Source organism: Labrus bergylta, chromosome 10 (genome assembly GCF_963930695.1).
Source record: "Labrus bergylta chromosome 10, fLabBer1.1, whole genome shotgun sequence".
In the NCBI taxonomy this organism is placed as follows: Eukaryota; Metazoa; Chordata; class Actinopteri; order Labriformes; family Labridae; genus Labrus; species Labrus bergylta.
In genome coordinates this window covers 22014633-22038390 of record NC_089204.1, presented here as the reverse complement: position 1 = coordinate 22038390, position 23758 = coordinate 22014633, and the positions used below count along the sequence as shown (strand labels likewise).

Here is a 23758-nt window from a genome sequence, read left to right as displayed (position 1 = left end):
ACACCTGAGACATTCAAAAAGGAAGTTTAGAGTGCAGGGATTTTTTTCCAATTCTTCTTAACTGGAAGTATAAACAAACACTCCTGTCCTTGGAGATGATACAGGATGCAGATGTCTTATGCATCCGCCGTCCCATAAATATTACTCATTCATGTCCTGGGCACACAACCAAGACTTTGGCTTTGATGGAAGTTCCGTAAATAACTTCAGTGGGGCAAGAAAAATGTACTGCAATCATTTTCTTGTAAAGATCTGGAAAATGGCAGGTTCCTTAAATGCTGCAATCGTGTAAAGAAAAAAAAAGGTTATGGTTCTACTAAATTTACTTAAATTAAAGCCTTTTCTTACATCCCCTTTGAGCACTTAACTATTGACATCTCACTCTTTAATGACTTGTTAATAGCATGTACGTCATTGTCACATACTTAAAAAAAAAAAAAAAAAAGGAGTTTGTGAAGTTCAAAGACTTTATTGAAAATTTATACATACACATAAGGACCCTCATGACTTCCTCTGGGCTCTGTCTCAGCCCAGTGCAGGGACTTTCCACACGTGCACACTTAAAGTTACACCTCTTCCACACCATGACAGTTTGGCATTACTGTGAACATTTATAATGTAGCTCCCATTTTCTGCGATTACAGAAAAAAAATGACATGACTAATTCTGCTTGGTCGGCCAAGCATACAGGTTTTTCTCTCAAACCCATCTTTAAGCGACCCAAAAACTGCCCAGTTTAAGGAAGCTTCAAAGCATCTCACGAACCCCAATGGCCGGCACAAAACAGAAGTTTACAGAGCCTTAGTTTGTCCTTGTGTGCATGAAAGGAAGGGTGCAGCACTATTTAAAACAATTGCAGAGAAAGTCTAGTGTACTTAACAAGGTTTGCAAATTAAAACTGTAGATGACAAAGGAATATCAGATGGTCATGATTGTACAATCAGAAGGGATGACGACACTCACCACACAAAACTGTTCTCGTTAAGACCGGAGTGTCTGGGATTTTGTTTCCAATAAAGCCACACAGAGTTGAGGACAGGCAAAGGGATTGTATTGGATATTATTATTATGGCAGTGCTGGACAGGAACAATGACATGATTTATAAATTATATGCCACCAGCTGTCTCTTGAACAGATGTTACTACAAAGTAAAAAGCAACAAAAGGTAAAATATACTGATGACTGAAGTACCAAGATGAAGTAGTACTCCAACGAGTTTGTTGTTGTAGCCTTTGAACGATACTCTCCAAGATATCCCCCTGCTGGTTTGAGTTGGACATACTTTTAAGGCCAGATTCTTCTGATATTCCCTAGTCCCTTGCAGTGTGAGGAAAGCTTAAGCTTCCAGTTCCAAGCCCAGACCCAGCTTGTGGCCTCCTGCGTTGATGTTCTTGCCATCGACCAGGCCAGACAGGGTGAGTTTCACACCTGCACAGACGAGAGGAAGCAACATTAGGAAGTATACGTGCAAAAAACAAATTTAGGTAAGACTTCTGACAGAAGAATGAGAAGACAGTAGAGATGTAACGATATCAAAATCTCTCCATATGATAATATCACGAGAACACGTCCACGGTACCGTATCTATTGTGATATTTTAAAAGAATAGAAAATTGAAGACTTGGAAAAAAATGACTATTTCTTGCTAATAAGTCAGCCCTACTGTAAGTTGCTACATTGTTCAGTTCTGTTTTTAGGGTTCATATTTGTATTTTATACACCAGTGTCGATCTCAGAGCCGCTGGAGCAGCCACAATTTAAAAAATTGTCTGTTCTCCCTCCACACTAATGCCATTGTGCGCCATTTTCGCTGAACTGAGGCAGTGAGCAGAGCGCAAAGGATGATGGTGACTGTAGTTCCCACTTCCCTCAGCTCTGCTCCACTGTGGCTGAAATAAAACTACGGAGGACCCATCGTTTCATACCGTCACAGGTCGTCGACCGTATGGAGACACTAGTTCTTGCGAGCATCTCTACTATTAGGGGTTACTATAATTACATGTTCTCTGTCATGTTGTCATGTAAAATTACTAATGTTTTGTGTTAAGACTGAAGGCTTAGTAACTGTAGAAACTATGTGAACTTCATTGATAAACATGTTAAAAACATGAACCAGCTGTCCATGAACATGTAAAAAACCCAACCTACCTGGTCTGAGTGTCTGGGTGTACCCAACACCAATAAGGCTGTTGTTGTTCACTTTAGCCTGTGGAGAAAACAAACCCACCATTAAAAGTCAGTCTGATTATTAAATGTAACATTCTTCTTTGCTTCAACGAGTCCACTCTGAAAAGTCTCTGCTGCTCTACTTACACTGACGGCGGCGTCCTTGTCCAGCTGGTATTTGGCTGCAATGCCGAAGCGTGTGCTGTTGCTGCCAGCGGTCCAGGCCAGGTTGACTGCTGTCTCCAGCTTGTCGCTCACCTTCTGGTAGATGGATCCTCCAAACTCAGCTCCATCATTGCTTTAAAGAATACAAGCATAGGCGATATCATGCTATGGGACTAACTTTAGGTATTTTCTGACAACAGATTGATTATTGTCTCCGAAGGTCTTATCATGAGTAGAAACATCCAATTATCTTACTGTCGATTTGTTTAACTTTATGGAACCAGTTTTCCCCCCTAATAGCTGTAAATTAGTGGAGAAAGCGTATGCTATATCAGGTGATACTTTCTTGTTATGTTTGCAGCTTTTATGGACATTTAAAAAAAAAAAAAAAGAAAAAAAAAAAAAGGTAAGCTTTGCTAAACTGATATGCCCATTGTCTTAATACAGCTCATTAAAAGCATTTAAGAGGAATGTGATCGACATTGGACAAAAAAAAAAAAAAAAAAAGCATATTTGGAAATGTAAAGAATCATGACACGACTTAACCCTGCAGATGTCCTTAAATTCTCCTTACTGCACTAAATAACCTATTACCACCTTCTTTCAATTGTGTTTTAAGTGTATGATTCACATGGATCACTCCTTAGCATGTTGGAAAATACAGAAGAATCACAACCCTGATAAAACCATTTGTTTTTTTTAAAGATCAATCCATTCATAGGGTAACCATGGTTCATCCAGTAGGATGGTACAGTGAAGGTACGATCTGAGCCTTTTTTAACTCGTGTCACTTTTAAAGTGTTAACAGCAACTAATTAAATAGTCCGTTACCTGCTGGTCAGCATAAAGATGCTCATCTGATACATTTTTGTGCAAGCTGCAGGTTGTATGAACAATAATAAGTCATTTTAGGGTGTTTTTCAGGTCTTGAAACTACTGACGCACAATGGATTTAAAGTATTTATACAGCAGGAAGAATACAAATCCTTAAACAAGTGGGCTAAAGGTTTGGTACTTTCACATAGTAAAAACATAAATGTGCAGTTACAAAGACACATGTAGCCATTCTACTTACACATTGGTGTGCAGCTGGAAGTCTCCTGTCTTGTAGCCAATGGCGAAGTTGTTCTGGGACATCTTAGATTTGGCAGTGTCAAAGGTCATCTGGTAACCGGCGAGCCAGCCCTCGTACCCGACGACAGCAGCGCCGTGGATGGTGGGGCCGGCGAAGTCAAAGTCGACATCACAGCCCAGGTTGACGAACTCACGCTTGTAGGCGGTCTTAACTTTGCCGCTCTTCTTGCTGTTGATAAACAAACACCGCTTTGGTTAACCTGACGTTTAATATATACATTAGAAAAACACTTTGTGAACAACAATGTGAAACCTCAACACACTGAAGTCATAATGGCCTGAGGTTGTTGAGCCACGGCTATCGATTTATGAGCCCACAGAGTTAAAACTGAAACAAGGCACAACGCCAGCAGTCAGTTTAAGTAGGAAATATGATAAGAAAATAACGGTTTGAGAGGCCACTGACTGAGAAACTGATCTGCCAGTTGCACATGTTTCACCAGCTTTGAATCAGGACCCTTTGACACTAATGCACAGACACAAGTCTGACACTGTGGGCTTATACGTGATGTATCAATGTAGCCGCACATCTCCCCTCTACACCGTTTATATTTTCACTGACTAAGATGCACAGTCGGGAATAGATCAAGGATTTTGAATGTCAGCCCAGCAGTAACATGCTTATCCCGTCTTGTAACCGAAAACAAAATGTATGCTTTTGTCATAGTTCATGTAATCATGATCTATTTATAGCTCGCCAACGCTTCGTCATGGAAAACAGCTGTTGATGGATATTTCTGCAAATATTTTCTGTGTTTAAATTATTACCATCATTGCGATAAATGAAAGTCAAGTTTATTCAAACGGCACATGAACGCAGCTCAAGCTGACCAAGTAACACTCAACTGTCTTGAGTGTGACGTAAATGGCTCTGCAGAGCGGTAAGTGATGTAACAATCGCACAACACAACAAATCAACAAAATGTTTTGTTGCCAACACTTAATTATCCATTTTCAGGGATTTTTTTTATCAATTTGGTGTTGCATCCCTAATATTTATACAACTCCACTCTCGCAATCCCCTTGACATTAAATTTGAAAGAGGATAGCTTTCTTTGGGCCACCTGCCATTTCCCTCTGGTAATTTACACCTCATAGAAAGCAAAAGCATTGGCTGAACATCTACACCCAATAAAAAAAAAATAGCTTGTTTTTATCTTTAGAAAACAAACTGAAAAGCATGAAATAAGAAAAAACCCTCACAGCCAATCACAGTAATATGGTACAGGGAACTAGTTCCATATTGAGACCAGGGGTCACATGGCTGGTAACTACACTTGTCACAAGCCTGTAAAACACATATCAGGTTGCAGTAGTGACTCATGATGAGGCGACAGGCAGAGCAAGCTATGTTGGTTAGAGTGAACTTTAATGAGTGCAAGTAACATTCCCATAAAACTTAACTTCCCTATAATCAGAACTACATTATTTTCCAGCCATTATCTTACCCAGTGTTTGGTGAGAAGGTTGTGTCAAATGTCAACTTCAGGCCCTTAGCAATCTGTGAGGGACAGAACAAAAATGCATTTAAAATTATAACAAAATGTTGTCGTGTCGAGGTCCCTGGGTACAAAGTTACTTTTCAGACACAACCAAAACATTTGAATATTTTGCTTACCTGATCCTCAACGGTGATTTCTGTTCCCAAGGTGTTGTCAGTGTTCCACTTCTCAGTGAAGGTCAGGCCATATTCTGACCTTTTGTATTTAGTTTCCAGGCTGCCCACAACTTTGCTGGTGTCGGTGTTGGAGGAACCGGCAGTCTTGAACTCCTGTGAGAGACAAATTTAAAGAGATGAAGAATGACAAGAAAAACTTAAAGACAAGGCAGTCTGGATGAAATGACCAAGAATCAAAGTGAACCATTTCATCTCAAAGTCCAGCTATTATGGTTACAAACAGACACAAAAAATGATGCAATTGGTTAATTGAAAATTAAATCATTGAACATCCATCCATCCATTGAACACCCATCCAAGCTTTGGTTGGGTATAACTGTTTAAAATCTTCGAGCTTCTGGACTAGTGGCCAGAGAAAAAGCTAGCAAGACCCAAAACTGCAACACACTTTACTGTAAATAATTGTTCACAAGACTGTGTAATCAACAGGGCTTGTTGTTTCTAAAGTCAAGTGAAGATCTTCATCGTTCTGGTTAGAAAAAGTCCACCTTCATGTCAGGAAGTTTAATAAAACATTAACAGCTGTTAACTTGACTCTTTTTTTACAAAATGTACATCTTCCTATGCAATCAAACTTTGCAGTGTTGTCACAGTACAGGTGAGTAAACAATTTCTCTACGATTAATGCATAAAGAAATGACCTTACCACTCCACTGGCTGACTTTGTCTTGACGTCGAGCTTCACCAAGCCAAATCCTGAAGAAAACAATTGTTTTGTTCCATCAGTTCGACAACATCAGGCTTTACAGAACATACTAGAAGTAATGCTATAAAGTTAAATCCTGGATGTATATATTCTCATTCTTAGTTTTTATATTTTTAGTGCTCATTTACTTTGTATTTAATATTATATTGTGTATATTTGCTAATATTGTGGATAACCTGCTGCTGTAACGCCACAATTTCCCAGTTTGGGATCAATAAAGTAATTCTATTCTATATAAACAACACAATACTTCTCCATCAAAACATTACCATAGCCTTTGTTGAAGATGTCCTTGGCAGATTTGCCCAGGTCAGCATAGCAGGGAGGCACAGCCATTATATCTGTAGACAGAATCAAAATACATCTTATTAATAAAACAGTATAGTCCTGAATCACACGTCAATCAGTACTGGTTTAATTAAACTACTAATGAACAGGAAAAAAAAGCAAAAAGACATCAACCTCAAAATGTACATAAAGCAGTGCGAGATATTCAAAATACTAAATTAAAAGTTGATGTTGGGTCTTTCAGTAAATGTACCATATCCAATTATGTAAAATCATTTGTACGGGTACACAAATGACACAAATGATAAATGTTAGTGTTGTTCACGCACAAGAATTATAAACTTTTTCTTACAAAAATAAGTGCTCCTATGGAAGGTAAATCAAATCTGTACTTTTCAAAAGTACAGAAATGAGGAAGGATAATGTAAATCTCCCAGCTGTTAATGGCACCTGTTCATTTTGTTCTTTTTTTTTTGGTTTGTTTTTGTTTTGTTTTGTTTTTTTGAATAGCTCGATTGGAGTATTTTTTGGATTGTCCGTTTATTTTATTTTATTGGATTTTGCATTTGTTAATGGTGAAGAACGGGGGTAGGACTTGACAAGCGTAGGCTTCTTCCTATCCCTTTTCGAACGAGTCAAATGTGTATTATATTGAAATTTGCTTTTTATTTTATACAGATTTTTTATTTTTTTTCATTTGATTATTCATTTTCATCCATTTTTTAATCGTTCGAAATACAGAAATAAATCCATAAGTAAAAGAAAATAAGTCTGGTTCAGTTGAGAATGTCACATACTACCATTTGTATTCTTCACCTGTTGAATGGGAAGTTTGGCCTTACATTAGAAGGCATAAAAACCCAAAATGTGACTACTTTACTCCACCTGAAGAAGACTTCTATGGGTCCGAGTGTCAACCTGGGTAAGGAAACACTGCAACCACACCTTGAGTTATAAAGCCTTGGGTGACAACTTTCATGTAACCAAGTTAAGGTCGCAATTTATGACCGTGACGATCACAATAAACATCAGAACTTTAATCTAACACACGCCTTTGCATGGTCACATCTCTTCAGTGGGTTGCAGGTAGTCCCAGCTGTTCACAGAGTCTGGGACAAGGTTACGGATCGGGAGAGGAGCCATTTTGCCGCACTGGAGTGCCTAGTTAAAGCCTTTTGTTAAAACTACTCATCCACGGGAATTGGCAAGGGAGCAGCTAAGGCGTGGCATGGAACACTCAAATGCCAATTACTGGGAATGCGATAATTATCCAGTTTGTTTGCGTTATATAGTCGAGTAACCTCATTACAGCTAACTAGGCCACTGGGAGGATAAAGACGCGATAGTTAAGGGATAATAAGTAACATGCGAGTTACATTGTCGGATAGCAGCATCTCATTACCCTGTCGACTCTTCTGCAACATGGGACTTGCATTATTATAAGTCAAACTACCCTGCTCCAACTTGTGCATGTGTCAGACACGGCATGCTGGCTGAAGCTAGCTGAGCTAAGTGTGGTGTAGCCTGCAGAGTACCGGGGTCTGTCAGGGCAAACATTCATTTCTGCGTGTTAAAGAGTTCATAAAGAGTGCAGGCAGAATAAATGGTTCTCTTACCAGTAGAGGATGAGGCTAGCAGTACACTAAAAGTCACTTTACTGGAGAAGTTCGGCCGAGGCAGGCGTCACCGGTTGGAGGGCGAGCTGAAGGAGACTGCACTGCACTGAACAGCAGACCTATCACATCCAGGCTCAGGACCCAGGGCGGCCACTTAAAGTGCCTGAGTAAAAAAAAAAGAAAAAAAAGAAATACCATTTTACTCACTCACTGGTTGCGTCATTGCGCTGCAAGTTGCCATATGCTTATTTGGCTGTGTTTTAATGCTCATTTTATTGATCTATGTTATATCTAAGATTTCGTGTTTTTGTTGACTTCTCTAAAAAAAAAAAAGAAAAAAAAAAGGTTGTAAGGATAAACTGGTGTTTATTTAGTGACTTGAAGCAACTCCCAGTCCCAGGACAATTCAATTTCTGGCAGACAGCAACACATTTCTACTCTGCCAGAATTTTGCAAACAATCTTAAAATACTATGCTGCCGTCTTGTATTATGCATCCACTCTTAAATTACCTCTACAGACGCTTCAGAATCAAACACTGTTTGCAGGTCATATTTACGCAGGCTAAGGAAAATGAGACTAAATAACAATAAGGACACTTCAGACACTTTGTCATCACAGATCTGCTCCCAGAAATAACATTTATAACTGTATAGCTGTAACACCTGAAATAGGCCTACCTGATTTCAGAAACTACTTTGCTCTAGCCTTTTGCAGCCGATCAGCAGATGATTTTATATGTTTAGTTACTTTCTCTACGGTCAAAGAAATAAGTCATATCTTTAAGAATTAAGAAATAAAGGGTTGGTTTCACCACTGCTACAAATTTGTATGCATGGCATGTACTTTGTAGTAATACATTGCACGTGTCCATGTAAAAAAGAAAAGAAAAGAATACAATAAAAAAAATAAAAATGTTAACGGTTGAAAAGACCTGAAGTCTTTCTGAACTTTTCTTCAGACTGCATAAAAATGGATTTGTGATACAACACAATTGTTTTGGATAAGACAATATTAGATTACACCACATTACAACAGCTATAAATCTCGACCCTGTGGTTTCACAAACATTAATTCTGCAATATTCAATTTATCAGTGTCTTGTCTCTAAGCATTATTTTAGTAATTTAACATCTTTACATTCAGCTATGTGAAGGAGGATGTATAGCTTTATTAGTCTGAGCTGTTGGCTGTCATTTCATGACTGTTAAGACATTTTGCCTGCTGTTAATCTGAAAAGCCTGAAGGTGGAGGTAGAGGACCGTTTAATAAATAATTATTCATGTAAACGTGAACAGGAAGTTCGAAGTATATTATATATTTTATTTGTTGTGAAGATTTCATTGTAGTTTAGGTAAAACTGTGTCGATTTTGACATGACAGAGAGCTACTGGTAAATTTCATCTTTTCTACATTAAAAGTCCCCGGTTTAAATATTGCTGTCACCTTTAAAAAAAAAACAACACACATCAACACAATTATAAATGTATGGATATTTTGTCCAACAATTTCATAATGCTTTATTAAATTACTTTAACATTTGAACAAACATAAGCTCACAAAGCCCCTCACAATGCTGCTCTTCTGCACCCTTCTTGCCTATATGACCCTTCCTTTTCTCAAAATGTGATCATGACACCACTTACAGAGTATTACTTATAGGTCCACTGTAAGAATTTCCTTAAATTGTTACATATTATAGATAACTGAGCTATATGAGAATGAATAAAAAGCACATATGAACAGCTATGTTGGTGAGTGAGGTGTACTGGTAATAGCCTATAAAACTAGAATGGTACAGATGGGCTGATTTTCTACTTCCTGAAAAACCTTTCCTTTTCCATCTGTAAGACATTTGTAGCATGTTGGATGATGCTTATAAATACCTCTAATGACAGAACTCCAGCAGATTAAAATTTATTTTAGACTTTGGGATGAGGTCCAGTGGATACATACTTTTAGAATAAAATACCAGAACCAGAACAGAGCATTCACTGAAATGTGTTATTTAGCAGCAACAGAAATAATAAAGCTTCCACAGCATTAGCCTTCAACAGCTCTAAAATACCATCATAATGTTTCCCACTTACAGGGAAGTCAGCCACATTTTCAGTCACAGCAAATGCAATTCGCTCAGTTGTTAAGCGGAAATATGAACTGTTAAGATACAGTCTACAAATATCTGAATAGTAATAGATTTTCCCTGGCTTCCATGATACCGTATACAGTGAATCTGTGGGTGAGCTAACGACTCCAGGCTTCAATTTGATGTTGGGTACATTATTTTTTGGGGTCAAAAATGTGTGATTCTTGAAAATGTACTTGAAAAATAGGAAAACTGAATAAGTGTATAACTATAAAAAAAATCCTTAAAGGGACACTCCATCAGCATTTCTCTAAAAGCCCCTTTGCCTGCAAAACTTTTCCTTCAACCTGTTAAAAAAAAACAAAAAACATGTCAGTTTTTTGCGACATTGGCTAACATTGTTAATACCCCTCACAATATAAGCGAACTTCTTTAAATGTACCTTTTGTTTGGTCCAATATTACCACAGAGCTGTATATCACATCACTCCCCGGATCTGACCCCTGTGTAAGAACAAAGGGAAAAACTTAAAACAGGTCGATTGAGCATTGTTATGTTCATAGTGGTTCAAGACTATGTTGCTGATTTTTTTCTTACATGCTTGAAATAACTGTTTGTTATTTCCTCTTGAGCCTGATGAAGGAATAAACCAAATGTTACTTAAATAGAGGATATTTTGAGGCAACCAAAATAAAAGAAGACTATCCATTATCATAGGAGTTGACTGTCGTTTAAAATGTTTGGAACTGCACACTAGAAGTCTAGTATAACAGGTCAAAATCAGAGGTCAAAATACAATTTTAATATATCTTTAAAGGATCTGTTAATAATGTAACAAAAAGGTTTAGGCAAGTAATTTTCACACAGTCCCTTACCTGGCTTGAAGGTTTACTCCTCATGGTTACAGTACTGTATGTTACTTCCGCTGCAGTCTGTGTCAAACCAGAAGTGAGCAGACAAAAAAATAATGAATTTAAAAACAAGAAGTGTAGACTGATAACCACATTGGTATATTTGTGTTGTTATACGTGATTTCACAATGCTCAAATGCTTACTGTAATTTACAACTAAAATACTCAAAGATGATGTTATTAATCAAACTTTAACAAATGTTTTTTTTGCTTTGTATCGGTGTTCTGTAAAGTGAAGAACAAGACCATGATGTCCTTTTTATTGAATCTTCACGTTTTACCGTTGTTGCTGAAGATTCTGCTCTGGTGTTCTCTAAAGTTGAAACAATAAACAAAAAAAACCTTTTAGGTACTCAATGGCAATGCTACACAATTTTCATGTGAAGTAAGAATTTGATGATAAAACAGCTTTGGTATACATTGCATTCATCAAAGTTCAGAATCCACTTACTATGTCTTTTTAACAGGAACCAGGTGATCAAAGTTGCTATCGCAAGGGGGATCAACAAGCTCAAAGGGATGAGGAACTTCTCTGGACCAGCACTGGAGAATCACACATTTAAAGCAAAGCATGCAAAAGAATAAATGAAAACCGAGACTAGTTTAACCAGTTAAAAACTGCAGATGCATTCAATTGCTAAGAATTCTCACCTGTGGTCAACTGTGGTAGTTGCTGGGTTTCCCAAAGTAGAAACTGAAAGAATGTGGATGATAAGGTTGTTAAGCAATTTCAACAACAAGCTTTTTTTTTAGAGATAGGACAGTGGACAGAGTCAGAAACTGGGGAGAGATTGGGGAACGAAACGCATGAAAGGATCCCCAGGTCAGATTCGAACTTGGGCTGTCTGCTTAGAGGACCCTTGCCTCTGTACATGGGGCGTCTCACACAAACCACTAGGCTACTGGCACCCCAAATAAATCATTTAAGATAAGACAATGACTGCAAGTGTACAAATGATATAGTATCTTTTTCTAAATCAAAAAGAAGCTTTTGCTAATAGATTTGATCACATGTATTAACAATTTGTATATTTATACATTTGAATTCTTTATAGTACTCACTGATAAGAGGTTGCTCAGTGACAGTTATATGCACTGGCATCGTAAAGTCTCCTTTGACACACACATACCAGCCGCTGCTCTCTGTCCTTAGTCCACTCATAGTCACAGTGAAATATTTACTGGACCTCGCAATGATGGTCACAATTGCTTCATTGAGCAATCCAGCTGACTTTGTCACACAGGACCCATCAAGACGGCACCACTCATTTCTCCCGGGGATACCATGGTGACAGTTGATCTCGATGGGATCTCCTTCAAAGACTCTTAACTCTTGGTGATCCACATAGAGACTGGGTGTATCTAAAGAAAAAAACATTTTTTTATTAAAATATTTTGGATACCATTGGATGCTGTCAATGTTTAAATTGTATTGATTCACGGCAACTGGACTGGTTGAAGATCTTCAACCAAGTCCAGTTGCCTTTGGATCAAACTTTGAATTATCCATGACCTGGATGACTGAGAACCTTCACAGACATTTGAATTATATTTTATAAGATAAGATAATCTTTAATTGATCCCCAGTGGGGAAATTCAAGTGCTGCAGCAGTATACAAAAGCTGCTGGATTAAACGTTTTCTTAACTCTTTAACTGCTTTGTGACAGACAAAGAAATCGTTTGCGTGAGTTTGATTATAGTTGACAATGTGTGTTGTTGCCATTTGTGGCCAGCTCTCCCTTGTAAACGTGATCTCTGATCTCCATGGTATGAATCTGGATAAGAAAATGCTATATAGATAAAATAATATATATATTTAAAAAATCCAATATTAAACCTGGTAAAATAGTATTTGCAGAAACCATGAAACCTCCTTTAGTGTGTTTACTTCTAATTAATATTTCACAAAGGATTGGAAATTGGCATAAAGATGATACAGGTGTGCTTACCTTTAGTGACTGACAGTTCAAAATACTTTCCAACATCTGGCCCTTTGCGTATCTCCACAGCACACCAGTAATGAAGGTCAGAACCAGTCACATCTTTGATAGTCACTGTGAAGGTTCTTTGCTTTTTGTCATCAAAGATCGAAAACTTGTTTGAATTGGGTTTGTTTGTTGTCACTTTAGATGAGCAGGTGTCCCATCTGTATCCTTCACACAGATATTTCACATGGTTTTTGTATTGTGCTCCATACAGACATGGGATGGAAATTGAATCTCCAGCTTTTACTGATACTACACTGACTGTTGATATGCTGTCAATTCCTGCAACAAAGCATGTGATACAGTGTCATGCATAAAGTCACTTAAAATGATCTTCCTGTCTATTTTCAAATTTCATATTAGCTGAGGTTTCACAATAATACAATATCACAGGTATGTACAATATTTCTTGTCTAACTGACATTACATTGCAATTATCATGATCTTCTTTTACCTGTTAGTCCAGCGAGGATAAAAAGGAAGCTAATTTGAAAAGCCATGTCGCTGAGGGAGCAGAATAAACTACATGAACCAGTGCACTGCAAGACTCTGGTCCTACTTCCTGATATTCTTTGTTATACAAATGCAAAAGTTTAAATCTGTCCTCCCCCTGCTGAAAGGAAGTAGCCTTCAGTGGTTAGATGATGTGTACAAATATTTATGCAAAATAATCTATCTTTGGTATTTTACAGAGTTTACTGCAGACTAGCCGTAAATCAATTCACTGCAAAAGCTCAAAAGAAAAGGATCAGCACTCCAGATGTATCGACTCAAATGTTTAATTTTTAATACCTTCTTTGCAATAAAGCTACATTTCAAACTTTATCTGAGGTTTTTTTCTCATTGAATTGATGATCAGAACAATGTTGAATTAGTTGTTCAGAACATTGAGCCCATTCATACATTATCATTTACACTGTTGTATAGAAACAACCAGACTTTCCTAAAGTGACAGAGTGACCATGTGAGAAACTCAAAATGTTGAGTATGCTGTATTTGAAGAAGCACGTCACACAAAAATCATTTTCAAGTTCTTGGTAGCCTTGCTTCCAATATTTGAATAACAGTCCAATTTGAGATGTCAAGTTCACAACCTGTGTACGAGCAAGGACTTACACATCAGCTGAATGTGCTTCTTCAGCAGTGTGGTTTCACAAATACGGGTCAGTAAAAGCCTCTGGTTTGAACACAATGCTGATTAAATCTTTACAGCCCTTACAGGTCTTAGACATTCCCTGTCTCTTCTTATTTATATCATAATCTCACTCATAAAAATGCAACAAGCTTGTTCTTCAAGCTGTGAAATAATTGCTTCTGTGTTTTTTTTTATGGTTCTATTGTCGTTTAATACAGATGATGATTTTAGAGGGTTTCTCATCTGCATCGTGTAACTTTCTGCAGAGGGACTGCATCATGACTTGAATATTGGAAAATAGCTTCTAAATATGTCAGCAGTTCTTGGTTACATTGAAATAGCAAACCCTATGTCAGAAGACCTTCAACTTTGTTACCACTACCAAAAATAAGTACATAGAGTATATAAGAAAATAGAATATGTCATGTACACCAGTCAAACAGTCGTGTTGAAAGAAGAAACCACAAACCACATAAAGTAGACTTACTTTAATAAATGCAGTTTATACATATATATATATATATATATATATATATATAAATTATATATAAACACAAACTGACCCAGCTTGTGGCCCCATGTGTTGATGTCTTGCTCAACCTGGTTAATAGCAAGCATTTATTTTACAGCTTTGCAGAGTCCCAGTGAAGGACTCCATAAGCGCTGCTATAATCTCCTCAGCTCATTTACAGATGTTATTTCTTTCTAGTTTTCACTGTGCTGTAGATCACACTTCCATCTGTTGGTTGAATCTGAGAAAAAGGACGTACAAAGAAAAAGATGCTGAATAGTTATTGACTAAAATATTACTAATTTGTATTTGCTATTTACAGAATGTTGTTATTTTTAAAGATGCCTATAAGGGTTTAAGTTAATCACATACCTCTTGTTGAACACAATCCTTCAACACAATGGTACTGTATGTCATGCTGTCTTCAGGTCTACGATTCTGCTAGATGAAATTCAGTCAAATAAATACAATATTCGGGGTAAAACTAAGACATATTAGGAGCAAATGTGTTCAATTCTGTTCAGATCATGTTCTCCTTTCCTGTTCAGAAATAAACAGCACTTCTTTACTGTTTACTGTCTTTACTGTTTTACCTTCATGTGGGCTGCTTTACGTTTATTATGACAGATGGTGGAATAGAGCAGATCAGGATCACTTGCGGTGTCTGAGCCCTGTGATGGATGAATTTGAAATTTGACAATCATTTTAATATAACACATTATTCCACAATTACTCACCATTTTAACTGTCTAATGTCACACCTGTTTTTTCTACTGTAATATACTGTAAGTGGACTAGTCACTCAACCACGGTATCTTATGTAGAGTAGCAGTTTAAGTGAATAAAAAGTATCTCTCTAAAACGGCTCCCTTAAATATTAAGAGTGTTTTAGTTAGATTCCCATCGTGTTTAATTGAGATGAGCTTGCGCAGGTTATGTTCCTTTGTAGCGAGTCAATATAGACCTGCTCATATATAGTCAAAGACTAACACTAAGTTAATTTAGTGTTAATTCACACTACATTAACTAATTTGTTGGCCATGATGCTGACAGGCAGTTTTATTTGTTATATAGCAGGGATGAAGACGATCACCAAACATAGTATCTCTTATTATTATGTTATATCTTACCATCGTGGTGTCTGACGCCCCAGGCTGGGTTGTTTCTAAGAAATATTCAATTTGAAAAATATATGTTAATAAAACAGATATCTTAAATCCTGAGATTTTTCAGCAGTAGAGTTTGCAACTGACTCACTATGTCTTATCCTCCACCATGCAAAAAAGGCTGCAGCAACTAACAAGAGCAGTAAGACGAGGGCAACGACGATCATAACCGTAGTGGAGCTGCAAGATAAATGCAAATCAGAGGGTCATTGAATTTACAATAATGAGCTTGATAATGGGAATATTCTCCTTTACATACACTATTCTTTTTTTAAGTTTAACTTATCAAACTACAACTCAGGATTTAGCACAGTTCAACTTTGTTACATTAACTTTTAAAAGTACAATCTGTGCTTTACAGAGATTAATGATGAAAAAAAGAAGAAAACAGAATCCCATGTTTAAATATTTAGTTGTTTTTAAAAGGATTTTACAGAGTTTATAGAAACAGCAGTGCTGTATCGTTAAAGGCAAAGAGTGTAGAAGGAATGATATGCAGAAGATATGTAAAACAGAATTGAACTTACCTCTCCAGTTCATCTTGCAGGCTCTCTCCACCTTCCGGGCTTTTGATGGAGTTTTTGGGCAAAGTTGTTTTTGGCTTGAAAGAAGGCTGCGTAGATGTTCGGCGTGTCCCTGTGTGGTTGGCGTACAAATATCATGAAGATCCATTGTGTAGATTAAATACATGTTTTGATAATATATGACATGTGAAACTGTTTGGTTGTTGTCATGAAAATGTTTTTCACTGCAGGAATTATCACACGATAGTTTATTGTGCTATCTGTCTAACCTTTGGTGTGTCACTATATATGGCCTCATTATTGTAACAGCTTGACAATTGGTTTTGTTTCATACTTGCTGTTTTGGTGTTCACTGTAATTTTCTCAGTTGTTGTTGAGGCTAATTTGTGAACCATTATATGCACTGGGATCTGAAAGTCTCCATTGGTGCACCAATACCAGCCGCTGCATGCTGTCGTCAGTCCACTCATAGTCACATTGTAAACATTCGGGACAGTTTCATTGATGGTCACTGTTGTTCCACCTATTGATCCAGTCTGTTTTGTCACACAGGTGCTTCCAAGCCGGCACCACTCTGTTACTTTTAGATATTTATAGCGGCACATAACAGTCACACTTCCTCTTTCGAATGCTGTTATTTTCTGATGGTCCACATACAGACTTGGCATATCTTAAAAAAAAAAAAAAGCACAAAATAAAAAATGCATAGTTTGGTTGTGTAACATGTTGTTGCTTATCTGAAACATATTTCCCCACTGATATGCTTCTTAGGAGGATTTCAAGGGAACTTACCTTTCGTGATGGACAGCTGAAATCTTTTGCCGTCATCTTTCTTCCTTTTAAGTTGAACAGCACACCAGTAACAAGTGTCATCTGTGTAATCTTCCAGATCGTTAATAGTCACAGTGAAGATTCTTTGGCTTGTGTCATCAGAGATAGAATATTTCCATGTAGCTTCTGTCTGGTTTGTTTTCACTTCATTTGAGCAGAGCAGCCAGGAATGTCCTCTACACAAGTATTTCACATGGTTTCTGTAAGGCGGCTCATAGAGGCATGGGATGGAGATGGAGCCTCTGGCTTTAACTGACACCTTACTCACTGTAATGATTTCACAGTGAAATCCTGAGAAAACAATAGCAGATGCTCATTTTAAGAGGTGCTTTCACATACATTGTGTATTTAGCTATTTGCTTACATCTGTTACAAATATCAAGACTTAGCATTGAATTAATTTAACACATATTTATCGACTCAAAGACTCAAGACTCCAAATATATTACACAAGTTTCTTTATAATTTCTGCACAACATTCTCATTTAGCCCAAGTTATGACTTACCTAAGAGCGCAGTGAGTATCAGGTAAGGGGAAAATGGAGAAGTCATGTCTGAAGCCGTGTTTCCAGAAAAATGAGCGATTTGAGCGTTCTTCACCTTTTCCTGTGGTGTAGATCGTCTGGCTATGATGCAAGATGATCAAAAGTGCATTTCCCCTATTTTGTTTTTTGTACTTCCTTTCTCAGTTGAACATTTTGAAAACTGATCTTCAAAGTTAAACTGAACCAGTTCTGCAGAAGAAAATAAGCTTTAAAATGAATGTAGTTATCTATAAAATGTGTACAGTTTGTTTTGGAAGACCAATCGTTATTCATAAATAAATAATAAAGCTGTAAAATAAACTAAAAATAAAAGAATTTGACTTTAATGTCACAGCAATGAGTTCAACAAAAGTTTGAGTTTTAAACAGACAACACAAAATAATCTAATATAGGCCGACTTAGTCCATGATATGCTTTTTAAAAAAAATTTTTTATTACAAGCAGGCCTGCTAACAGAAATGCCTGGGCCCCTAAAATGCCAAGTAAAAGTGCCCTCCCCAAAATATATTTATGAATAACCTATCAATGCATGTTGGTTCAGTAGCACTAGTGCTAACCTCCTGGCTAATATTTGCCTCCTGGGCCTGTCTCCATTCAGCTGTTGGAGCTGAGTGAAAAAAAAGTTTGTTGCAGGTCCTGGGATGGCTTTACAGAGTCCAACTTTGCTGGCCTTACATTTAAGTTCAATAGGCCCTGCAGGAGCCATTTTATGTTTATCGTTGGCATGTTGTATAATTAGATTTATCGGAATATATTATTTTTCACTTGGGACACTGAATGCACAGGGGCGTGTGGCACATGTGACAGGAGAGGGGAGCACAGACAGTTCTCACCAGACCGTCATTCATGTTTCAGACCAGCACTCAGACAAACTACAATTCATTCATTCTACTGGCTACGCTTCACTGGAAATGGTATGTTTTTTTTTGTTTTCATATCCCCATCAAGTCACTTCAATAAACCTTCAACTCAACTTTAATAACGGCTGGAAAATCATTGTTTGCATCTGCGTAAGACTTCACCCCTACCTGTGTATTAATGGCAATAATTGGAGCAAAGGAAAAAAGAAAAGAAAATTGCCATTACAGGCCCTTCAGTATAACAAAACTACCAAAAAAACAAAACGCTCATACCAGTTTCAGAAGAGAGGGTTTACATTTCAAAACCGGAAACAGTTAATATGATGCACATTTTGTGTTTTACTAAGAAATGGAGACTTTTTAGGTTTAACATAAAATGTGCTCATTATTGCTTCAATTTGGGATGGATCGTGTCTTTCCTAACCCCCCAAAACTTTGCCCCCCCTTATGGGCAGCCTTGCTTGGAAGGAATGATTTTTTTTACAATTGATAATCCTGCCCTAGGGCAAACACATACTCTAATTTATCAATTTCTTACCTACTGTTCTCCAGCATGATGACAAATATAAAACTTGCTGATGTAAATATTAGACAGAAGCATTCATTTGTATATTCATTTTTTACTTAGCCAGTAGATGGCGATGTTTTCCCGCCAAACTCATCGCGTTTGACGTTTTGCATATAGGACAACCGTGACAGCAGCATTACACAGAATAGTAAAGTCAAATATCGAGTTTTGAACTTCTTATTCACCAGCCTGGAGTTAAAACGCCCCGTTTACAGTCCATACGCTGGTCGGTTGCTGATTCCTTTTTAAATGTCTGGGCTCCTGTAGTTATAAAGTCCTCACCATGATGGCCGCCTTTGTGGTCCACGCGGACTACTGATGACGTATTTATGTAACTTTTGACAACTGCGCGAAATACAAAGCGACGGGAATTAGAGGCATCTGTCCGGATAAACGGATACATTGTTACAGTCTGTGGGATAAACTAGCGGGGGTGAGAACACCGACCTGTTTGTGTGTTTCACTCTCGCTGATTTGGTCTCCTCTTGTGTAATGGAGCACGGAAAGGAGAGGGTGGTGGCGTTAGTGGACATGGACTGCTTTTACGTTCAGGTGGAGCAGAGGATCGACCCAGCCCTGAGGAATACTCCCTGTGTGGTGGCTCAGTACAAGACGTGGAAAGGAGGCAGGTGAGTTTCTGACACAGAGAAGTCTTTTTTTTTGTTTTTGTGATCAATGCAATCTGACAAGACTGCCACGCAAAGAAGGATCTGGATCACATCACTCAGTAAATCCCAAAGTCTCTTCAGGGTCAGAAGGTGTCTACTTTTACTCAGTGCTGTTATCCAGCCAGATTGTGTATGCTCAGTTGCATTGATCATTTAAATACCTGTCTCTGTGTTGGCAACTTACCCGCCTTTATTCCCCAAATATAATCACCAACTCCACTTGGTTTAACAAGTTTTCATGGTTTGTAAACACAACTCTTCAATGTGGTTCTGAACTTAATATCATCATCATCTGTGTTAGTATCATAGCTGTGAGTTACGAGGCCAGGGCCCATGGTGTCACTAGAAACATGTGGGTGGACGATGCAAAGAAACTGTGCCCAGATCTCCAAGTGGCACGAGTGCGTGAGTCCCATGGCAAAGCAGACCTGACCCAGTAAGTCCTTGTGATTGACTGTATAACGTTTCTATGCCATAAAACTGTTTTATTCTACAATTCTACAAATGGATTGTAGAATCAAACAGTAACTGCACGTTTTTCCATCCTTCCACTTCTGTGAGCAGTTGTGAAGAAAACAACCTTCTCACTCTTGTAGTTACAGAGAGGCTAGTGTGGAGGTGATTGAGGTGATGTCTCGCTTCGCTGTGGTTGAGCGGGCCAGCATCGATGAGGCCTACATGGATCTGACTGCTACCGTACAGCAGCGGCTGAAAACAATGACCGACAAACAAATTGATCCTCAACTGTTGAAGGCAACCTACGTTCAGGGTTACCCACAAAGCCTACCAGAACAGGAAGCATCTGTAGAAGATGCTGCCTGCGATAAAGGTAGGCCAACAGTCTGTATTTATTTTGTTCATACTGGATACAAAAGGCTGTTGTTAAAAGGGACACCTAACAAAGCCACAATACTCAGGTACAGTTTGAACCTTTTTTTTTTTTTTTTTAGAGGAGCAAAGGTCTAGAGGTCTCCTGCAGTGGCTGGCATCCTCATCTGTCTCCCTGCTTGGAGAGCAGAGCTCTGCAGATCTGCAGCTAACTGTGGGTGCACTCGTTGTGGAGGAAATGAGGGCCGCCGTGGAGAAAGTTACGGGCTTCAGATGTTCAGCCGGGATATCGCACAATAAGGTAAGAAAACCTCTCTCTTTTGTCTCATTCAAACAGTTAGGAGGGAGCAATACTTTAAAGCAATATGTTTCTTTGTTAAAGTCAGAGTTGAATGTGTACTTTTCCCCCCAGGTATTGGCAAAATTAGCATGTGGTCTGAACAAACCAAACCGGCAAACTGTTATACCTTTGGACTCTGTGACAGAACTTTTCAACTCTCTACCAATCGGCAAGATGTGAGTAAAAAGCACTACTCCACCGTTAAGAAATATCTCTTCAGAAATAACACTCATACTGATATAAAAACAAATGTAGACCAATAATATACTGCACTCTTGCATTGTTTGTTTTTTTTCTCTCCTGTTTAGACGCAACTTGGGGGGTAAACTGGGAACCTCCATTACAGAAACTCTGGGAGTAAAGAACATTGGAGATCTTACCGGCTTCTCTCAGGCCCAACTGGGACAACACTTTGGAGAAAAGACAGGGTAAGACAGGCCAGATACACAATGACACAATCATTATTTTAATGTTAATTTACAAAAAAAGTCAGTACACTGCTTCTTGAGTTTGTCTTAACTCACACTTTCCTTGTCATGACATATATGGTAACAAAAGTGTATGATTAAAAACACACAAGAGGGAAAAGTGTTTATCTTAAACCTTAGAGGACTTATGTGAAAAAATATGACGTCCAAGCATTTTATCTATACTCGATAATCAACCACAAAAACGTTTCTCTGCAGTCAGTGGCTGTACGATTTGTGCCGGGGGATTGACTTTGAAGCGGTGAAACCGAGACAGCTTCCTAAGTCCATCGGCTGCAGTAAAAACTTCCCTGGGAAGACATCGCTGTCTACAAAGGAGCAGGTACCTAAACATCACTCTTTTCCTCTTCTCTTACATCAAGGTATAAAGTTGAGGTCCAATCTCTTTAAGTCTCATTGGCTGAAACTTTGAGAGAGGTTGGTTAGTCCATGCCATTAGACACATGTTGAATAGTTTTTAACACATATGAAGTATAATTTCATAAAGTCTTGATGTCAGCTGATAATAATAAATTGTGTAGGTACAGTACTGGCTACGTCAACTGGCGCTTGAGCTGGAGGAGCGGCTGACTAAGGACAAAGATGTGGTGAGAAAAAGAACCTGTGTGGTTGTGTTACTTATTCATGGCGGTAAAACCTACTTCCTCATACTTGCTTGGTTCCCAGGCAAATTTTTATACACTGAATATAACCGTGTTTCCTGTCATTTGTTTAACCGCTGTACAGAATGGTCGTGTGGCCAAGTGTTTGACGGTTGGTGTGCGTCAGCTTGGTGATAAGAGGCCGAGCAGCTTCTCTCGATGTTGTGCTTTAGTGCGTTACGAAGCCACCAAATTATCCACTGACAGCTTTGCTATTATCAAGAGCCTCAACACAGCAGGGAACCACCAGGCAGCATGGTAATAAGAATATCATGCTACAGTAAGATATTTAGAATGATCGGTTGGAGAGATCTGGTGTGATCTTTTCCTTGTTTCCCCAGGACTCCACCCCTCACCCTGCTCCATCTTTCTGCAAGCAAATTCAGCGATGCTCCATCAGCAGGGGGCATTGCAGGCTTTCTCTCCAGCGATGTCACAGCAACCCAGAGTCTTTTCTCCAACACTCAGTCCTCCACCCAGACACCATCTCAACAGAAAAACGACCCCGCATGCAAAAATCCCAGCTCCATCCAGTCCTTCTTTCAGAATGTAAAGGAGAATCAAAGACAGAGGGTTACCATAGATCTTGAAGAGGAGGATGAAGATGAGGACTGCAGGATTACCCAACCACCTTCTCATAAAACCTCTGCTACTGATACCAGATGCCCTGTCCCTTCTCTTACCCTCCACTCTAACTCTAAAAATGGATCACCAAGCCCTAATTCTGGCATTTCCTCTTTCTTCCAGAAGAAAAGTCTTGAAAGAAATGTACAGACTTCAGTTTTAACATGTAATACGCCTGTTAATAAAGAAGACACTGAAGATATTGATGCTGTTGAGTCAGAACAACATGGACAACAAACTGTGTTTGCATCCCATCAGTCCCCGTTTGAAAATGTTAAAGATGAAGAGGAGATTGATCAAGAATTAATTAACCATCTTCCCAATGTGGCCACAGAAGACCTGTTAACCTGTGAACGCTGTGGCAAAGAGGTGCTGGTCTGGGAAATGCCTGAACACCATGACTATCACTTTGCCCTGGACCTGCAGAATTCCCTTTCCTCATCCTCAGGACCGACAACCAACTCTTCCTCTTCCAATGTCTCTGAAACTCCTCTCAGAGTTGGAACAGCAGGCACAGCTCAGTCCTCCCGGGGAAAGACAAAGAGCAGAGGCAAGTCAGGACCACAACCAAAGCGACAGAAGTCCCAAGGTGGAAGTGCGGGAACTCTGGATTCATTTTTCAAAAGGAACTGAATTTGTGTTGCAGCACTGTGATTTTTTTAAACAAAATACAATTAACATTTTTAAAGATGCATATATATCATTAACAGTTTTTATGTTTGGTTTTGTGCATTTGCTCAGAGAATGGAACGCAATAATGACTGTACTGAGAGAAAGTTTATGCTTTTAGTGATATTTTTGACACCAGGGTTTATGATGGATCCTTTTCATTTTCGTTGCAATTCCTAGTTTCCTACTTGCCAGCAGATGGCAGTAATGAGTGGAATAAAGAGCTGGAACTTCATTTGAATTGCATCAAGTCTTACTGTGTAAATGAGTTACAGAAAATATTTGACATTAAAAGACGATAAGCATTTATTTTTTAATACTGATTACCAGCTGTAAGAGAACAATTGCACGCTTAAATGTCCTTTTTTTCCTACTACAATAAACCCATTGCTCAGAATGAGTCAATTATTCTTGCCTCGTCTTAGGTCTGCTTGGAAATTAAACCTTTTAAAGCTCCTTTTTAGAGAAGCGATTCATGACTATTTTACATGTAACCCTAACCCTGCCTTAAAACCCTTTTAAAGTAATTTTAATACCCATTGTCCCCGGAGTGCCTGTGCTTTTGTAGCGTTCCACAGAACGCTGCGCCCCTCACCAAACCTAACCCTAAACACTGGCTGTATG

General features: G+C 38.4%; 3 protein-coding genes across 4 annotated transcripts; 1 reads left to right on the top strand and 2 right to left on the bottom strand.

The window, feature by feature from the left end:
• Positions 1 to 449: 449 nt before the first annotated feature.
• On the bottom strand, positions 450 to 7911 carry vdac2 (voltage-dependent anion channel 2). Its single transcript, XM_065959627.1, has 9 exons — positions 7755 to 7911; positions 6120 to 6191; positions 5791 to 5840; positions 5085 to 5237; positions 4915 to 4967; positions 3408 to 3635; positions 2315 to 2465; positions 2150 to 2207; positions 450 to 1429 (listed from the first exon to the last, which is right to left on the bottom strand). Exons 2-9 carry the CDS (start codon positions 6184 to 6186, stop codon positions 1338 to 1340), a joined length of 852 nt encoding a protein of 283 aa, XP_065815699.1. The 5' UTR covers positions 6187 to 6191; positions 7755 to 7911; the 3' UTR covers positions 450 to 1337.
• A 1320-nt stretch (positions 7912 to 9231) lies between these two features.
• On the bottom strand, positions 9232 to 17555 carry LOC109981904 (uncharacterized). The gene is made up of 20 exons (XM_065959788.1): positions 17410 to 17555; positions 16865 to 17194; positions 16407 to 16742; positions 16076 to 16184; positions 15640 to 15728; positions 15513 to 15547; positions 14976 to 15053; positions 14755 to 14823; positions 14588 to 14623; positions 14435 to 14471; positions 13191 to 13298; positions 12701 to 13018; positions 11813 to 12112; positions 11402 to 11444; positions 11202 to 11293; positions 11032 to 11063; positions 10715 to 10771; positions 10437 to 10472; positions 10282 to 10342; positions 9232 to 10186 (listed from the first exon to the last, which is right to left on the bottom strand). The coding sequence occupies exons 1-20, from the start codon at positions 17453 to 17455 to the stop codon at positions 10182 to 10184; spliced, it is 2217 nt and encodes a 738-aa protein (XP_065815860.1). The 5' UTR covers positions 17456 to 17555; the 3' UTR covers positions 9232 to 10181.
• Positions 17556 to 19017: 1462 nt separating this feature from the next.
• Positions 19018 to 23548, top strand: polh (polymerase (DNA directed), eta). 2 transcript variants are annotated; one of them, XM_065959382.1, is made up of 11 exons: positions 19018 to 19505; positions 19846 to 19980; positions 20141 to 20373; positions 20495 to 20673; positions 20785 to 20888; positions 21021 to 21140; positions 21399 to 21526; positions 21726 to 21787; positions 21927 to 22099; positions 22183 to 22268; positions 22302 to 23548. In XM_065959382.1, exons 1-11 carry the CDS (start codon positions 19369 to 19371, stop codon positions 23096 to 23098), a joined length of 2154 nt encoding a protein of 717 aa, XP_065815454.1. In that variant the 5' UTR covers positions 19018 to 19368; the 3' UTR covers positions 23099 to 23548. The 2 variants fall into 2 exon arrangements, with proteins under 2 accessions (XP_065815454.1, XP_065815453.1); XM_065959381.1 differs by having other exon boundaries at positions 22183 to 23548.
• The last annotated feature ends 210 nt before the right edge of the window (positions 23549 to 23758 follow it).

Bases quoted from the DNA above. Each gene is read 5' to 3' on its own strand.
- vdac2 (XM_065959627.1), bottom strand. From the start codon at position 6,186: ATGGCTGTGCCTCCCTGCTATGCTGACCTGGGCAAATCTGCCAAGGAC. The intron at 3,636-4,914 runs GTAAGATAATGG...GTTTATCAACAG, and splicing joins ACCTTCTCACCAAACACTGG to CAAGAAGAGCGGCAAAGTTA. The intron at 1,430-2,149 runs GTAGGTTGGGTT...TCGTCTGTGCAG, and splicing joins CACCCAGACACTCAGACCAG to GTGTGAAACTCACCCTGTCT.
- LOC109981904 (XM_065959788.1), bottom strand. From the start codon at position 17,455: ATGACTTCTCCATTTTCCCCTTACCTGATACTCACTGCGCTCTTAG. The intron at 10,772-11,031 runs GTAAAACGTGAA...GGTTTGACACAG, and splicing joins CAGAATCTTCAGCAACAACG to ACTGCAGCGGAAGTAACATA. The intron at 10,343-10,436 runs GTAAGAAAAAAA...GTTCTTACACAG, and splicing joins CAAACAGTTATTTCAAGCAT to GGGTCAGATCCGGGGAGTGA.
- polh (XM_065959381.1), top strand. From the start codon at position 19,369: ATGGAGCACGGAAAGGAGAGGGTGGTGGCGTTAGTGGACATGGACTGC. The intron at 19,506-19,845 runs GTGAGTTTCTGA...CATCTGTGTTAG, and splicing joins AAGACGTGGAAAGGAGGCAG to TATCATAGCTGTGAGTTACG. The intron at 21,141-21,398 runs GTAAGACAGGCC...GTTTCTCTGCAG, and splicing joins CACTTTGGAGAAAAGACAGG to TCAGTGGCTGTACGATTTGT.